Source organism: Sceloporus undulatus, chromosome 1, assembly GCF_019175285.1.
Source record: "Sceloporus undulatus isolate JIND9_A2432 ecotype Alabama chromosome 1, SceUnd_v1.1, whole genome shotgun sequence".
In the NCBI taxonomy this organism is placed as follows: Eukaryota; Metazoa; Chordata; class Lepidosauria; order Squamata; family Phrynosomatidae; genus Sceloporus; species Sceloporus undulatus.
In genome coordinates this window covers 68,260,594-68,276,537 of record NC_056522.1, presented here as the reverse complement: position 1 = coordinate 68,276,537, position 15,944 = coordinate 68,260,594, and the positions used below count along the sequence as shown (strand labels likewise).

The 15,944-nt window shown below is 41.1% G+C and overlaps 1 protein-coding gene across 1 annotated transcript in view; it reads left to right on the top strand.

Annotated features, from left to right (window-relative positions):
• The first annotated feature begins 1,844 nt into the window (after nucleotides 1-1,844).
• TBCE (tubulin folding cofactor E) overlaps nucleotides 1,845-15,944 on the top strand; it is a 31,346-nt gene continuing 17,246 nt past the window's right edge. The window contains exons 1-5 of the mRNA XM_042458555.1: nucleotides 1,845-1,914; nucleotides 3,806-3,936; nucleotides 6,089-6,173; nucleotides 8,871-9,062; nucleotides 13,922-14,010. Coding sequence (XP_042314489.1) covers nucleotides 3,837-3,936; nucleotides 6,089-6,173; nucleotides 8,871-9,062; nucleotides 13,922-14,010 — 466 coding nt within the window. The 5' untranslated portion in view covers nucleotides 1,845-1,914; nucleotides 3,806-3,836. The remainder of the gene's footprint in view (nucleotides 1,915-3,805; nucleotides 3,937-6,088; nucleotides 6,174-8,870; nucleotides 9,063-13,921; nucleotides 14,011-15,944) is intronic.

The following is a 15,944-nucleotide window of genomic DNA, read 5'->3' as shown; positions in this document are numbered from 1 at the left end:
CTTTGCCTTCCTCTGATACTGAGAGAATGTGACTTGCTCCCGATCACCCAGTTGGTTTCCATGACTCAGTGGGAATACAAAACCTGGTCTCCAGAGTTGTAGTCCCATGCTCATGCCAATACACCACCACACTGTTTTTCTATTGTTACTTTGCAATTATTAACTGCTGTTGAGTCAACCTTGACCCATTGCAATTCTATGAATGAGAGACCTCCAAGTCACCCTGCCTTGCTCTGGTATTGCACACTCAGGTCTAAAACGTACTGGAGAAACAAGTCAGTTTGAGGCCGCTTTAACTGGTCTGGCTCAGTGCTAGGGAATCCTGGGAACCAGAGCTCTCTGACAGAGAAAGAAAGCTAAATGTCTCATAAAACTACAGTTCACAGAATTCCCTAGCATTGAACCAGGGCAGTTAAAGAGGGCTCAAATTGGATTATTTCTGCAGTGTGTTTTAGACCTCAGCTGTCTATCTGGAATGTGGCCTTCCTCTTTTCCTGATGCCTTTCCAAGCATTAATACATTTTCTAGTGACTCCTGTCTTCGCATGACAAAATTCAGCAGTTTCAGTGTGGACCTCTTGGGATCTAGGAAGAGCGCAGGCCTTATTTGCTCCAGAACTGGGTTTATTCTAGGACCTATTTATTTGTATCTCCAGCTCCACGTTTCAAATGTGTTTATTTTCTTCCTGCCAGCTTTCCCAAACGTACGCAGAAATGGGGAATATGATGGCTTCTACAGCCCTGACTTCAGTATTCAGTTATCTATAATTGTATGTATGTGAGGTAGGCTTTCAGGTTGTTTCCGAGTTATGGCAACCCTCAGGTGAACGAACCTCTCTTAGGGTTTCCTTGGCAGGTTTCTTCAGGGTGGGTTTGCCCTTGCCCTCTTCTGAGGCTGAGAGAGTGTGACCTGCCCAAGGTCACCCAATGGGTTTACATTAATGAACTTGGATTCAAACTCTTATTACATTTCATAATCAACAGTGAACGGCACCAGTTAAAACCCATTAATTAAACACACGCATCAGTTTAAAAGGACAAAATTCAGATTGCAGACTTGGAAGACTTAATGATTTAATTTAATATAATGTATTTTATATAATATTTTATATAACTTCTTATTACTATTTCTTACCCGCCTCTCCTGATGAATGGAGGCGGGGAGCTACAAGAAACCACAATGGATGACTTCAATTAAAACCCTTTAATTAAAACACGCAACGGTTGAAAAGGACAAAGAAAGACATACACAAATTAAAAGCAGCCCGCATTTGAAATTCTGCTCCTAAATTCACTATTAAAAAGATAACTGGCTGCAGAAGACTGCCAGGACAAACTGGTCTTTAATGTTGTTTTAGACTGCGTCCACATCGGGGAAATAACCCGGTTTGGCCCCGCTTTCACTGCCCTGGCTCAAGGCTATGGGATTCTGGGAACTGGAGTTTGTTGTGGGGCCCGCTCTCTCTCGGACTTATAAAAAAAAAAGACCTGAGGTAATTCCTAAAAGCCCGTTCTGAGGCAACAGAAGCGCCTCCGCCTCGCCATTGGCTGGCCCACGCGCAAGGCCCGCCTCCTCCCTAACGCCATTCGCTCCCTCTCCCTGAAGTCTGAAACGCTGATGTAATTCTCACAGCCGTTCTATATGGAAACAGGGACGCCGCGCGGGGGCTTCTGGGTAGTTGGGTATTTCTTTCGCCCTTTCGATGTAGCTTCTATAGGGATTTGCTCCATCGGCACTACAACTCCCGAAAGGCCCCGCGGCGAGGAGAGCAAAGAAAATGGAGGGTAGAGAGAGGAGAAGGGGTGGGCGGAGTTTGCGCTTGCGCAGAAGAGGCCCGGTGGCGCATTTCCCCCCATCCTTCAGGCAGACTGAGGCGGAAGGGCCTAGCAGTGGGAGAGGCTGGGAGAGAGAGAGGTAGGTAGGCGGAGGGCCTCGGGGGGGAGCTGGCCGACGAAGAGGGGCCCTCAGGGAGGAAGGTGGGTTTCGTGGCGGAGAAAGAGACGCCTCGCCTCCCTCCCTCGTTGGGTCCTAAAACCCACCGTGTGACCTTGGGCAAGTCACACTCTCTCAGCCTCTGCATGGAATCCCAGAGCGGGAAGGGACCGCCAGGGCCGCCCAGTCCAGCCCCCTTCTGCCATGCAGGAACTCCCAGTCAGAGCATCCCATTGACAGATGGCCCTCCAGCCTCCGCTCAAAGAGCTCCAGGGAAGGATACTGAAGGGGTGGTTTGAGGCGAAGGGCGCAAACGAGGCAGCAGGCTGCATTTGTAGCCCTGGATTCCCGGTGGGGCTGTCAGCCCTGGGACAGGTGGGCAGAAGTCCAAAGTTGTAACAGATTAATTTAAAAGCCACAATCGTAACCAGGTTTAGTGGGAGACCTGGAGCGATGGGAAAGGGAAACATAGTTCATTGCTGCCACTGTCCCCAGGAAACGAGATGCATCCTGATTTCTGGGGCCCCGGTTCCAAAGGGAGCCAAGCTTTTTATAGTGTTCTGAACAAAGCTAGAAATCACATTTGGTTGGTTACATATAAAATAAACATATGCACCTTTTTGCATTGATTGGATGTTCAAATATTATACCTAATATGCATATATTTTTCTTTTATTGCCTCCAACTGTCCTGTATTTACATCCTTTTGTTTTGGATAATAGCTTAAAGCAGGAACCAATTCAGGGCCATTGCATCCTGAAGCCAAGAATTTGACCTGACTTGAAATAGCAACCTTTGCTCTCAATACATTTCAGAATTACAATTTTTCACCTCCTGAACAAGTGAAATTTCACTATAAGTCATACCTGCAAATACTTGGCTGTAGGTCGACTTCATGCATAAGTCAAGGGCAGGTTTGGGAGCCAGAGTTAAGGATTTTGACAGGACCTGTGGATAAGTCGAGGGTAAAACTTAGGGGCATAAAACAAACAATCTAAAGGATGAAACAAAGGAGAATGATGCCGAAGAACTTGGAAAATTCCAGCAAGCATAACTGTTTGTTCTCAAAATGAAGGCTGGATGATTGAGAGAGAGAGAGAGAGGATGTGTGTCTGCCAGTGATTCCAGTTCAGATTACATTTTTGCCTTTCACCAGGGAATGGTTCCTTTTTTAAAACAGCACTTAAAGTCCAGCAATTAGAGTGACCTCTGGATAAGTCGACTTGCTTTTTTTGACTGAAATTTCTAGACTTATACATGAGTATATACAGTAAGTATGTAGATATATATATATAAAGGAGCCATCCCTTTTCTCTGAATAGAGTAGTAAAAGGCAAGAGTTTAATCCCTCCTGGGAGCACCAAAAAGAAGCATGGATCCACCCAGCCTTTAGGATGAGCACAAACACTTAGGCCTGCCAGAATGTTATAAGTTCATTGGCATCATTTTCCTTTGCATCGTCCTTTACATCCTTTGTTACATGTCCCTAAGTTTTACCCTCAACTTATCCATAGGTCATATCAAAATCCATAATTTTGCCCCAAACCTCCTCTTGACTTATGCATGAGGTTGACTTATAGCCAAGTATGTACGGTATGTGGCATAATTTTTTTTATATGACAGACCACTTTATCTGAGGATGAAATCCATGAAAGCATATATTGAATAAAATCTGTTAGTCCGATCATTGGCCAAAGAGCCTTTGCTGATTTTGCAGTGACAGACTAATATAACTGCCTCTCTTTCTAGTTTTATTATTGTTACCTACTTTGAACATCTAAGTGAGGCAGAATACAAATTTTGGAAATAGAGGTTGGACTTCTGCATAATTCACATAATATTGGTATGGTAATTAAAAAAATTCATTCTTTAGATTTTTAAAGAAGTACCTTCTTCGTCTCTTGATGACCAACAGCCTTCCTTCTGATGTCATTGGACGAAGGATCCTATGTAATGGTGATTATGGAACTGTTCTCTTTGTTGGCAGTGTTCCCCCTACAACAGGTAGGATATGTTTCTTTATCTCACATCACTACTATGTGGTCAGATAAAGGAAGCGACAGAGTATTTCCACAAACTTCTCAATTCTATAAAATTGTCCTCATTTTGTAGGCATGTTCCATGCATCGTTTATTATAGGAGCTGTGTAATGTGAATTCTGTGAAACACAACTGCAAGAGCTATGCATCTTTGCCTAGGGTCACCTTTTTCAGGGTTGTATTGTGATAATGAGGGAAGGCAATCAAAATCTTGTTGTTTGTTGTTAAGTACCTCTGGGTCAACTTTGGTCCAAAAACACACTGCAGAAATAATCCAGTTTGAGACTGCTTTAACTGCTCTGGCTCAGTGCTAGGGAATTCTGGAAACCGTAGTTTTATGAGACATTTCGCCTTCTGTGAGAGAGTTCTGGTGCCACAATAAACTTTTTCAGAAAACAGAAAAAGTGATTGGCAAGCTAGATAACGCTGAAGATGCAGCACCTTTCAAAGTAGCTTTAACTTCCTACATCTTTACTGTTTCCTTCCTTCCTTCTGAAATTTTGAGACGGGATAAAGTTTAAAAGGATGTTTATCATTCAGCTGTACTGTGAAGGGAGGTATGTTGCTAAGATAAGAGTGTGTGTTCTCATGTACATAGAGTTAACTTTGTGAGTGTGAGCGCGTGTATGTGTGTGAGAGAGAGAAGCCACGAGTGTGGGATGTCTGTGGTTAAAGAGTGTTGAATATGTGTGCACTTCCAGAGTATAAAATAATGAGGTAGTAGCTATGCTTTCTGTGTGAGACTGAGAATATGTGAATACAGGTAGAAGAATATGAACAGAAGAATGAAAAACAGAAATAGTTGCTTACAGAGCAGAAATCAACCTCCTATAGTTTGGATTTCCAGTTGTGAAATAGTCTATAGAATGGATTATAGGGTACACTTAAATTCTTGGAGGCATTACAGAAAGAGAAAGTGCTTGAGAAAGCAAGAGATGAAAATCCAGTGGCTACACAAGGGTGAGGGAGAGGGGGACATAGACAAGCCAGGTTAAGATTTTTACAAAGTTTCTGCAGAAACTGTCCAGTTCTGGGTGCCACAATTCAAAAAGGACATTGAGAAACTGGAGCGTGTCCAAAGGAGGGCGACTAAGATGGTGAAGGGTCTGGAAATCATGCCCTATGAGGAACACCTTAGGGAGCTGGGTATGTTTAGCCTGGAGAAAAGAAGGTTAAGAGGTGATATGATAGCCCTGTTTAAATATTTGAAGGGATGTCATATTGAGGAGGGAGCAAGCTTGTTTTCTGCTGCTCCAGAGACTAGGACCCGGAGCAATGGATGCAAGCTCCAGAAAAAGAGATTCCACCTCAACATTAGGAGGAACTTCCTGACAGTAAGGGCTGTTCGACAGTGGAACAAACTCCTTCCTCGGAGTGTAGTGGAGTCTCCCTCCTTGGAGGTCTTCAAACGGAGGCTGGATGGCCATCTGTCGGGGATGCTTTGATCTGGATTTCCTGCATGGCAGGGGGTTGGACTGGATGGCCCTTGCGGTCTCTTCCAGCTCTATGATTCTATGATTCTATAAGGGCTAGAAGCTGAATACTTGAAAATGGTGTGAGATTCTGCAAATACAGAAGGTGCTTTAACTAGAAATTTATATTGTATGCTTGTTTCAATTGTCCACCATTGTTCTAGAATTTATGGCGCCAAATACTGTGTCTCTTATGCAGCAGTATGTCTGAGACACTTTTGGAATATTTTTGAGCTTCCCAGTGGATGAGGTCAATTTATCAAACTAAAATAGGCATTTAGATCTGTCTTCTAACTAATTAAATTATGTTTCAAACTGGACAGATTTGAGGATTTACTAATTCATCATTCTAATGGCAGAATGACTAATTTGGCAGTATTGATTATTTTCTCAGTATTCAAAATTCTTAGTAAGCAACATTTTGTTTTGTTTAGTTATTTGGACAATGGAATTATCCACTAGTCATAAAAACTGGTATGTCACAATATACAGAATGGATAGCTGTTAACCTGAGAGTCTAATTCAAAGATACAAGATACAGGGATTTTGTGTAATATATGGGTTTTTAAAAACTTTGGTTTGTTGGGTTCAATTGTTTCAAGTTTGATTCTTGCATTTGTAAAGCAGTGTTTATAATTATGTTAGGAATTTGGCTTGGAGTGGAATGGGACAATCCTCAAAGAGGAAAGCATAATGGTAGTCACGAAGGGATACAGTATTTCAAATGCAGGTGAGTTACCATTGAAATATATGTTACTTTTTGAGTAAATAGATGAACATGTGGAGTGGGGCATAAAAGATTAAGAGGAAAAAATTAGCATAATTTTCATTATACTCCTAACTGTCAAGCTGTGGGTAAGATCTGCATCATATTTTTGTGGGAATGCAACCATTTGTTGACTTAGAAATTGAGGTGTTTTGATACTTAATATGGCAGCCAGGCTGGTCGCCGGAAAAACTAGGAATGACCGAATAACACCTGTCCTAAAATCTCTTCACTGGCTGCCTATTAGTTTCCGGGCACAGTACAAGGTGTTGGTTATAACCTTTAAAGCCCTACATGGCTTGGGTCCAACCTATTTGAGGGATTGCCTGCTTCCATATAATCTGCCCCGCACCTTCAGGTCCTCTGGGAGGAATCTGTTGCAGCCTTTAAAAACCAGACTAACTGCTACCTCCCAGAGGGCCTTCTCTGCAATTGCTCCCAAACTATGGAATGGTCTGCCGGACGAAATCTGTCAAAGTGCCAGCTTAGACAGCTTTAAAAAAGCTGTCAAGACAGATCTCTTCCGGCAGGCCTTTCCTGAATAAAGTGCCCAGCCACAGAATGACTGCCCCCCACATCATGGATTAGCCCACCGCTCTGTCCTTGTTATATTTTTATTGTGTTTTTTAATTGTGTTTTTAATAGATTTTTAATTGTACATGTTTAATCCTGTTTTAAGGGGGGAATTTGGGACATAATTTTGTAAATGTGGAATTTAATATGTTGTGAGCCGCTTTGATTGTCTTGTAACAGAAAAGCGGGATATAAATAAAAGTTTTATTTATTTATTATTATTACTTAATGTTTCCATATTTTTTGAGCCAAGTAATCTGGTTTAAAAATAACAAAATAAAACTTTTATTTTTATCCTGCTTTTCTGTAATAAAATAATCAAAGCGGCTAACAAGTTAAAGCATCCAGATACAATATTACATCACAACATCCCCCCCTTAAAAAAGAATTAAACATAATGCATTTAAAATAGAGTATTAAAATATCTATTAATGATAAACTGGTTTACTGGGGTGAAGCCAGTTTTTTATAATTAAATCACTTATCTGCATCTTAAAAGGAGGAAGGAAGGGGGAGGGGGAAAAGGAGCAATGTGGCAGCACCTTTAAGATTAAATGGTTTTGTATTTTAGCATGAGTTTCATGGCCATTTCTTCAGATCTGTGTGTAATTCCTGATCCCATTCTTTGTTCTTCCCCAGGCAAATCATATTTGAATGTGTCATGCAATGCATTGCAAACATAGCTCATAAACTCATAGTTCATAGGCTGCTAGAAAATCAATGAGTGAAATCCCATCTTTTGTTCTAATAAAGCTCAAATGTATAAAGAATGGAGGAAGACGTTCCTGCAGTAGCCTTTGACTTTGTCATAAGAGTATAGTATTTTTAGGATGTTTACTGTTCATATTATCAGTTCGGTTTGAATGTATATGCACACTGATTACCATATATACTCAAGTATACGTCAACCTCATATATAAGTTGAGGGCAGGTTTTGAGGCCAAAATTATGGATTTTGATATGACCTGTGGATCAAGGGTAAAACGTAGGGGCATGTAACAAAGGTTGTAAAGGAAGCAAAGAAAAATGATGCCAGAGAGGTACAAAATTCCAGGAGGCATAACTGTGCCTGCCCTAAAAGCTGGATGGATGAGAGTAAAGGGGGTTGAGGCTTTTTTTAGGTGCTCTGAGGGATTAATTAAGCTCTCACCTTTCACCAAGGGATGGCTCCTATTTTTGATTAAAGTACAGTGGGATCTTGTTATCCGCTGGGGTTTGGTTCCAGGATCCCTCGTGAATAACAAAATCCGTGGATGCTCAAGTCCCATTAAATATAATGGCAGATCAAAAGGTGTCTTTTATATAAAATGCAAAATCAAGCTTTGTTATTTGGAATTCATACTTTTTTGAATATTTTCAAGCTATGAATGCTTGAATCTGTGGATAAAAAAATCCCTGGACAAGGAGGGCCAACCGTACAGTACTTATATCGACCTGTGGATATGTCTACCCAGGTTTTTTGGGTCAATGGTTTGAGTAAAATATCTAGCCTTATACATGAGTATATACAGTAGTTTATCAGTGTGATAGAAAAAGTGGTGGTCTATCTAGTCTAGAGTTTTACTACATCTGAGCAAAAGTAATTATGGCATTGTACAACCTGAGAAAGACAGGGGAGCATGGATAGAACTTCCATTACAACAATAGCATAATTTAGGAAATGCCAGGATAGACTAATTCCCCTCTCTATATTTCCCATTCCACAGAGATGTTGAGGGATCACAGCTACCTACTTAGCACCAGTTTTTCTCCAGAGAAAGATGTGATGCATTTGTTTAAATTTGTTTAAAGAGCTGTCACTCCCCTGCTTTTTGTGTGCCTCAACTACTTATTTTGGCTGTTATCTCCACTATGCACACATACAGGTCTTCTGATATGGAAATGATAATAGTGACATCTTGCAGGGTTCTGTGAGGGTTATAGAGAATATATATGAAACACAACAAATGCACAGCACTATAAATTGATGTATACATTACATTTTTATCCTACTGTTGCTTCAAAGAGCTCAGCATGCTATAGACAGTTCTGGTACAAAACTGTTACAGAAATTTAAAAACTAGAAGTTTTTTTCTTTTTCCTTTTCAGGCATCCCTCAGGAGGATCCTTTATCCGTCCCAACAAGGTGAATTTTGGCATAGACTTTCTTTCTGCTGTCCGTGAGAAGTATGGATTAAATGACGATCAACAGGATGCTGAGAGTAGAACAGAAACATCAATAGTAATTGGAAGGAGGACTGTGGAAACTATTGGCTTTGATTCCATTAAAGAAAAACAAAAGCAAGTATACCTCCTCTGTAAATGAGCAATATCAGAACATTGACTGTATTATTGGTTCTTTGTTATTTGTATTTGTAGCAGTATATTTGCTAACAGAGCTGACCCCTGTGCTTTTGTTGTATCTACTTGTATACCTTTCTAAGAGAATATATTGATACTACAAGATGTGCCCTTAAAGTCCCAGTGGGTTCAGTATGGTGTGCTTCCAAACAGATTTTTTGAAGATTGCAGTTCATAATCTGTACTTCCCAAAGCTGTATCTGGCTATTTAAAATCAAAGTATAAATGTAATTCTTCTCACCTGTGCAGATCCTGTGCATATGAAATAGATCTTTATTTATTCGCACTCTTTCTTTCTCTGACTCATATCCTGGCTATTATTTTTTTTACCATTTCTTTGGACCACATCCTTTAAAAAATATTTCTGTAGTAGTGTGTGGATGGACAGGTTTTTCTTTAGAGAAATAACGTCATTATTAATAGATCAGATTCTTATAATAATCTAGAGTAGTTTCACAATAGAACACTCAGCTAGATCTATTTTAATGTGGAAATTAAGGGCTGGTACAGAGGGCCCTAAAGGGGTGGCTTGACACCGCCCCTTTGATCACCAGATTGGAACCGTGGCAACCACATGCTGTGGCTCTGATCCAGAGTCTTTCCGACCCAAAAAGAAGTGGCCACTTCTGTTTGAGCCGGAAAAGGGGCACCATGTCTGCCACAGCGGCAACTTTTTGGCACCTCTGTGCCGTGTGAACGCTGTGCTGCTAGAGCACCGCAGTGCTGCCTGCTGTCTGGTTGGGTGGGCAGTGTGATATCAGTGTGGGAGTGTCGTCAGGATAGTGTGTCATCTGAAGGCAGCGCCCCCACGGTGCCCCAAAGCTGGCTGAAGCTGCTGGTCTGTTTTGCCGCTAACCCAGATATTGCTATAAACGCACTCTTCTGTAAACACTAGAGAAAATGTATCCTTTTGAATGAAATAAAAGAAAATAATTATCTTTCATAACCATCTGGGTTACAGATGAAAGTTGTATGGTCAGCCCTCCATTTCCATGGAATCTTTGTCCATGGATTCATAGAATCATAGAATCGTAGAGTTGGAAGAGACCACTAGGGCCACCCAGTCCAACCCCCTGCCAAGCAGGAACTCTCAATCAAAGTATACCCAACAGATGGCCATCCACCCTCTGTTTAAAGACTTCCAAGGAGGGAGACTCCACCACACTCCGAGGAGGTGCATTCAACTGTTGAACAGCCCTTACTGTCAGGAAGTTCCTCCTAATGTTTAAGTGGAATCTGTTTTCCTGGCGCTTGCATCCATTGTTCCGGGTCTTATTCTCTGGAGAAGCAGAAAACAAGCTTGCTCCCTTCTCAATATGACGTCCCTTCAAATATTTAAACAGGGCTAACATATCACCTCTTAACCTTCTCTTTGCCAGGCTAAACATACCCAGCTCCCTAAGTCGTTCCTCATAGAACATGGTTTCTAGACCCTTCACCATTTTAGTCACCCTCCTTTGGACACGCTTCAGTTTCTCAATGTCCTTTTTTAATTGTGGTGCCCAGAATTGGACACAATATTCCAGGTGGGGCCTGACCAGAGCAGAATACAGTGGCACTATTACTTCCCTTGATCTAGACACTATACTTTTATTGATGCAGCCTAAAATTGCATAGGCCTTTTTAGTGGCCGCATCACACTGTTGACTCATGTTCAACTTGTGGTCTAATTCAACTCCTAGATCCCTTTCACATGTAGTTTCATTCAGCCAGGTGTCGCCCATCCTATATCTGTGCATTTCATTTTACTGCCCTAAGTGCAGTACCTTACATTTCTCCGTGTTGAATTTCATTTTGTTAGCTTTGGCCCAGCTTTCAAGTTTATTCAGATCATTTTCAATTTTGATCCTATCCTCTGGGGTATTAGCTACTCCTCCTAATTTGGTGTCATCTGCAAATTTGATACCTATGCCCCAAATTCTGGCATCCGAGTCACTGATAAAGTTGTTGAATAGCACTGGGCCCAGGACAGAGCCTTGTGGGATCCCACTGGTCACTTCTCTCCAGGATGGAAAGAAGCCATTGTTGAGTACCCTTTGGGTTCGGCCAGTTAACCAGTTACAAATCCATGTAACAGTTGTCTTGTCTAGCCCACGTTTTACAAGCTTGCTTGCAAGAATATCGTGGGAAACCATGATATTCAGTCATTCAACCATTAGCGGCTTGAAAATATTCCAAAACAAAATTCCCAAAAGTAGACCTTGATTTTGCCATTTTATATATGGGACACCATTTTACTTCCCCATTGTACATAACGGGACTTGAGCATCCACAGAATTTAGTATCCAGAGGTGTTCCAGGAACCAAACCACAACAGATAGCAAAAGCCCACTGTACTGAGAAAAAATTGTATTAGGCAAGTGACCCATGTTAAAAAGGAAAAAATTTGAAAAAAGATACCTTTAAACAGATAGAAATGACAGAACTGGGAAGTGAAATAAGCAAACTAGGGGAAACAGATGCAGTGGGCCCTTCTTATCTGCAGACTTGCCACTTGTGCATTTGAGCATCTTTGGATGGGAAGCTTTCATTGTCCCCAATGGCGGTGCGCACACAGCCACATCGTCATTGGGGACGAAAGTCTCCCCCTCCCTTTTTTCCTTCCTTCCTTCCTTCCTTTGAATCTTTTGCCCTGGCTTTGCTGTGTGGGCAGAGTCTGGATGCCAGTCAGCTGGCGCTGGGGCTGGAGTCAAGGCTTGAATCTCAAAGCACCTGTTCCCTCTGAGCCCCAAGACCTAAGTCGCAGCCTTCACCTTGGCTCCCTCCAGCCAGTGAATTCTGAGGGAGCTGGGACTTGGGTCTTGGAGCCGAGAGGTTCAATTCTGGGTGCTGGGCTGGGGAACAGGGCCTCCGTGACTCAAGTCTCAGCCCTGGCCCCAGCCCTGTCTGACTGGAAGCCAGACTCTGCCCCACAGCCAAGCCGGGGCAGAAGATTTAAAGGAAGGAAGAATAAGGAAGACAGAAGGGGAGGGTGAGAGGAAGGACGAGGGTAGAGGGGGTGAGGGACTTTTGTCCCATTCTTCCTAATGGTCAGGGACCATTAAAGACAGTGAGATTTGAGCATCCGTGGATTTTGGTATCCGTGGGGGAGTCAGAAATGGATCCCCATGGATAATGAGGGTCCACTGTACTGTATTGAAGAAATTAACGTAAAAAACAACTGGAGACAATGAAAATGGAAATAGGTGATATCATATTATCTCTATTGTACAGTTGGTCCTTCGTAGCCAAGGAGGGTTCCATTCCGGAACACCCCCCCCCCCCCCGGATTCCAAACATGTGGGACCTCAAGTCCTGTTGGTTTTAATGGTGGCACGGCTACATGCGTGTGCCTCAGTTGGAGTGAATCTGCAGATGGCAAGCCCAGGTTGGGGCAGGCTGACTGCAATTTAATAACAAATTGTATGGAGATGTGTAGCATCATTTTTTTAATTTCAGGAAGGAAAAAAGTTGGAAGTACAAGATTTTTAAAAATCAAGCATTAGTCTCCAAATTAGGTACTGGATGGATATTTACCACAATGAAATGACTTGGGCTAAATGGATTCTCTTCAAATGTTGTTGCTGATACTGTTTATATTATATAAAGCAATATGTCATTTTATCTGTCTTGAACTCCCAGTGTTTAGTTTCATATAAATAATGCAAATTTCATATGGCTCAGTCTGTGCTGCCCTTCTCTGATCTCAAATCATATTGGGTCATTATCAGAGACTTCTCTGTCACCAAATTCCTAGTGACCCAGATTTGGCAGGACTGTAAAAAATCAGTAATAAAGTAATGTAATTGCTTCAACTTTTAAAAATTAGGAGGCAATTTGATACTGACTATCTTAACTTTTTATATGTTAAGAGGAGCTGGAATAATAGAGGCAAACATTATAGAATGAAAATGAAAATTCCATATGTGTTTTTGTTTTGTTTTTAATTTTTTTTTTTTTGGCTAAAATAGCATTTTGACTGGGTTAGACATATCCGTCATGGTTTAAGAAGCCAATAATGCCTGTTGAGCCTGTCCACTTAGCCCTGTCATTCCCACACAACACCATTTTAGTGTTTCTGTAAGTTGCTTAAGCCACAATTTCCCGTTATATCTAAAATTCTAACGGTGTTTTAACCATGATTGGTTTCTTATCCACATCAGACAGATGAGATTAACCCACATTTTGCCAGTGGATATGTAAAGGAAAACTGCAGTTTAAACAAATGATGATAAAAGTGCCAGAGTTGGAGAAAAAGTCAGCAGAGGCAAAGGTTTAGTCATTATATTTCTTTTGGCTCAATATATCATAGTTTATTAACCAAAGATTGGTATGTTTGAAGCAGGTCTTTTTATCATTCATCTTAATTAGTCCTTTGAAAGTGAGACTTCCAAACTGTTGACTATTCTAGGATTAAGAAATTAAATTAATAATTGATATGGGGAAAAGGAATTTTATTTTTAGTTGCCAAAACTATAGAAACACAGATTGAAGCAACATGTTTAGTCATTGGCCTCTGGGTAACCCAAAACTTTTGCCAGTTTTGAGTCTTCTGGGCTTCTTGAATGAGACTCGTCTGACATCTCCACATAGCTTTCTGATATTTCTGTACTCTTTTCAAAGTCTTTTCTTTATTTGATCTCAAAAATATGTGTATAGAAATGGAATTGTTTTTCTCACTTTTTCATTGTGAAGAATTTCCATCAGTTTATATGTTTATACTTAATAATTTCACTATTTATAGATGTTACTATTAGAGTTATATGCTTTTCCCTCCTCTATTGATATTTTTTATCCTAATGGACACTTTTCTCTTTCAGGCAGTTGAATAATTTGAATGACATATCAGTCGATGGATGTGGAGTGAGCCTAGCTGGCCAAGAAGAAGAAATCAAAAGAACATGTCCTAGAATCCTTTTTTTTTCCTTTTTGAAATTGTTCGATTAGATGGCACTAATTCTTAGTCATTCTTACTTTGGAATTCTCTCTTTGCATAGTGCTAATTGCAGTTATTGTGTGAGTTTAGGAACTGTCTTACACCAAGTTAAACTGCTTTATTCATCTAGTTTATGCTTACAGTCTTATTTATAAGCCCACAAAATCATTAGATTGTAGCTTGCTTGCGGACCCAAGAGAGTGGCAAATTTCTTGCTCAGAAGTAAACATTGCTGTAGTCATTGGGCCATTCAACAGATGGGAAGGCGGGAAAGAAGAGAACAAGCACACATACTCTCCTTCCATGTGGATTTGAGATGTGTAGAGAGAGAGAAACTGATGCTGCTTACATAGTCCTTCTTTCCTGAGGCACCCACTCAGCCATAGGAGAAGAACTTGTCTGAACATATTGTTCCCCTGCCAAGATGCTACTTCTTGCTCCTACATTTTGGAGAGAACAGCTTGTAGTTCTGTTATTATTTTTATTGTTGATTTTTCTTCTCAACATCTTATACCTCAGAGGTGTGCAGCTGTGGAAAGCTAGAGGGCAGCATTATCCCCCCAAGAGACCTTGGAGTGGTGCAATTTTGGCAGCTGCAAAAAAAATGCGCTCTAGGGGTACATGGGGGCATTTTCACCATGTTTTGAGTCTTTCTTGGGACCCTAGATAGCATTTTGGGTCATTTTGAGGTTTAAAAAAATGGTTTTTGAATTTTTTTTGCAAAAAAATACCTGGTGACCCATGAGAGCTCCAGATGTCATGGAAATACCACATATAGGGCATTTTAGGACATTTTGGAACAAAAATGTTCGTAAAAGAAATAATTTTAGCCCTAGGGGCCCACAAAATTGGCCCTGGGGCACAGCATGTAGCCCATTTACTTCACTTCTGCCTACATTATTGAGGGAAATGGTCCAGTTAAAATCGCCTAGTTATGGACTAATTTGTTAGCTTTCTTTTCCAAATAAAATTTAATGAGCTAATTTGCTTAACAACCCTCCCTATGAGTGGAAACAAGTGCTTAAATTTACCAGTTGAAGCTAGTTACATTTATTTATGTCCTAATGTGTTTCCTTCTTGCACCAGAGAGGCTTAACTAACAGCACTCATTTTTTCTGTGGTGTGAAAGATATGAGGCTTTACCTCACTGTTGAGAATGAATTCAGGAGGAAGAGAATGAGCACAAGAGAATGAGATGGGTTGTGTCTAAGAAAGAAGTTTTATTACCCCCAGGAGGAATAATGCAAAGGCTCTGGAGTTTCAGACTGGCGAGTATGTGTGACAGAGATTGAAGAAAAGAGCCGTTCAACTTTCAGTTTTGCCTTAACTGCCCTTTCCCTGACTGGCATGTCTATTCTGCTTCTCTCTCTCCCTACCTGAAGCCCTACATTGCATTCATTTCCCTGATTAACAGATTTTTAATCTAATGTTCCAAGTTCAGATGCTTGCTCTGCCCATGTTTAATCTCCCAGCTGAGGTGCTAGTGTATGTACTACATGCACATGCCTTGTCTTTTGTATTCCTGAGTCCATTTGGCCGACTATGCTTGCTATAGAGTGCTGTGTACTTCAGGAGCAATCACTTTTGTAATTTGTCTATCGATGATAGAGCTCATGCTTTATATTTAGAAAGTCTTAAGTGCCAGTCCCTGGCATTTCTAGGTAGGACTGAAAATAATCCTGCCTGAAACCCTGCAGAACAGTGCTTCTCAGCCCTTTTACCTACCAGTGTTTTTGACTTCATCTTCCAGAATCACTGAACATTGGTTGTCTTGACGGGTTTCTGGGAGTTGAAGTCCAAAGGAGGACCAAAGGTTGAGATCACTGCTGGGCAGGGTAAACAAGGGAGAAGCCTTCAGCCCTCCAGATGTTTTGAACTACAATTGCCACAAATCCTGTCATTGGCCA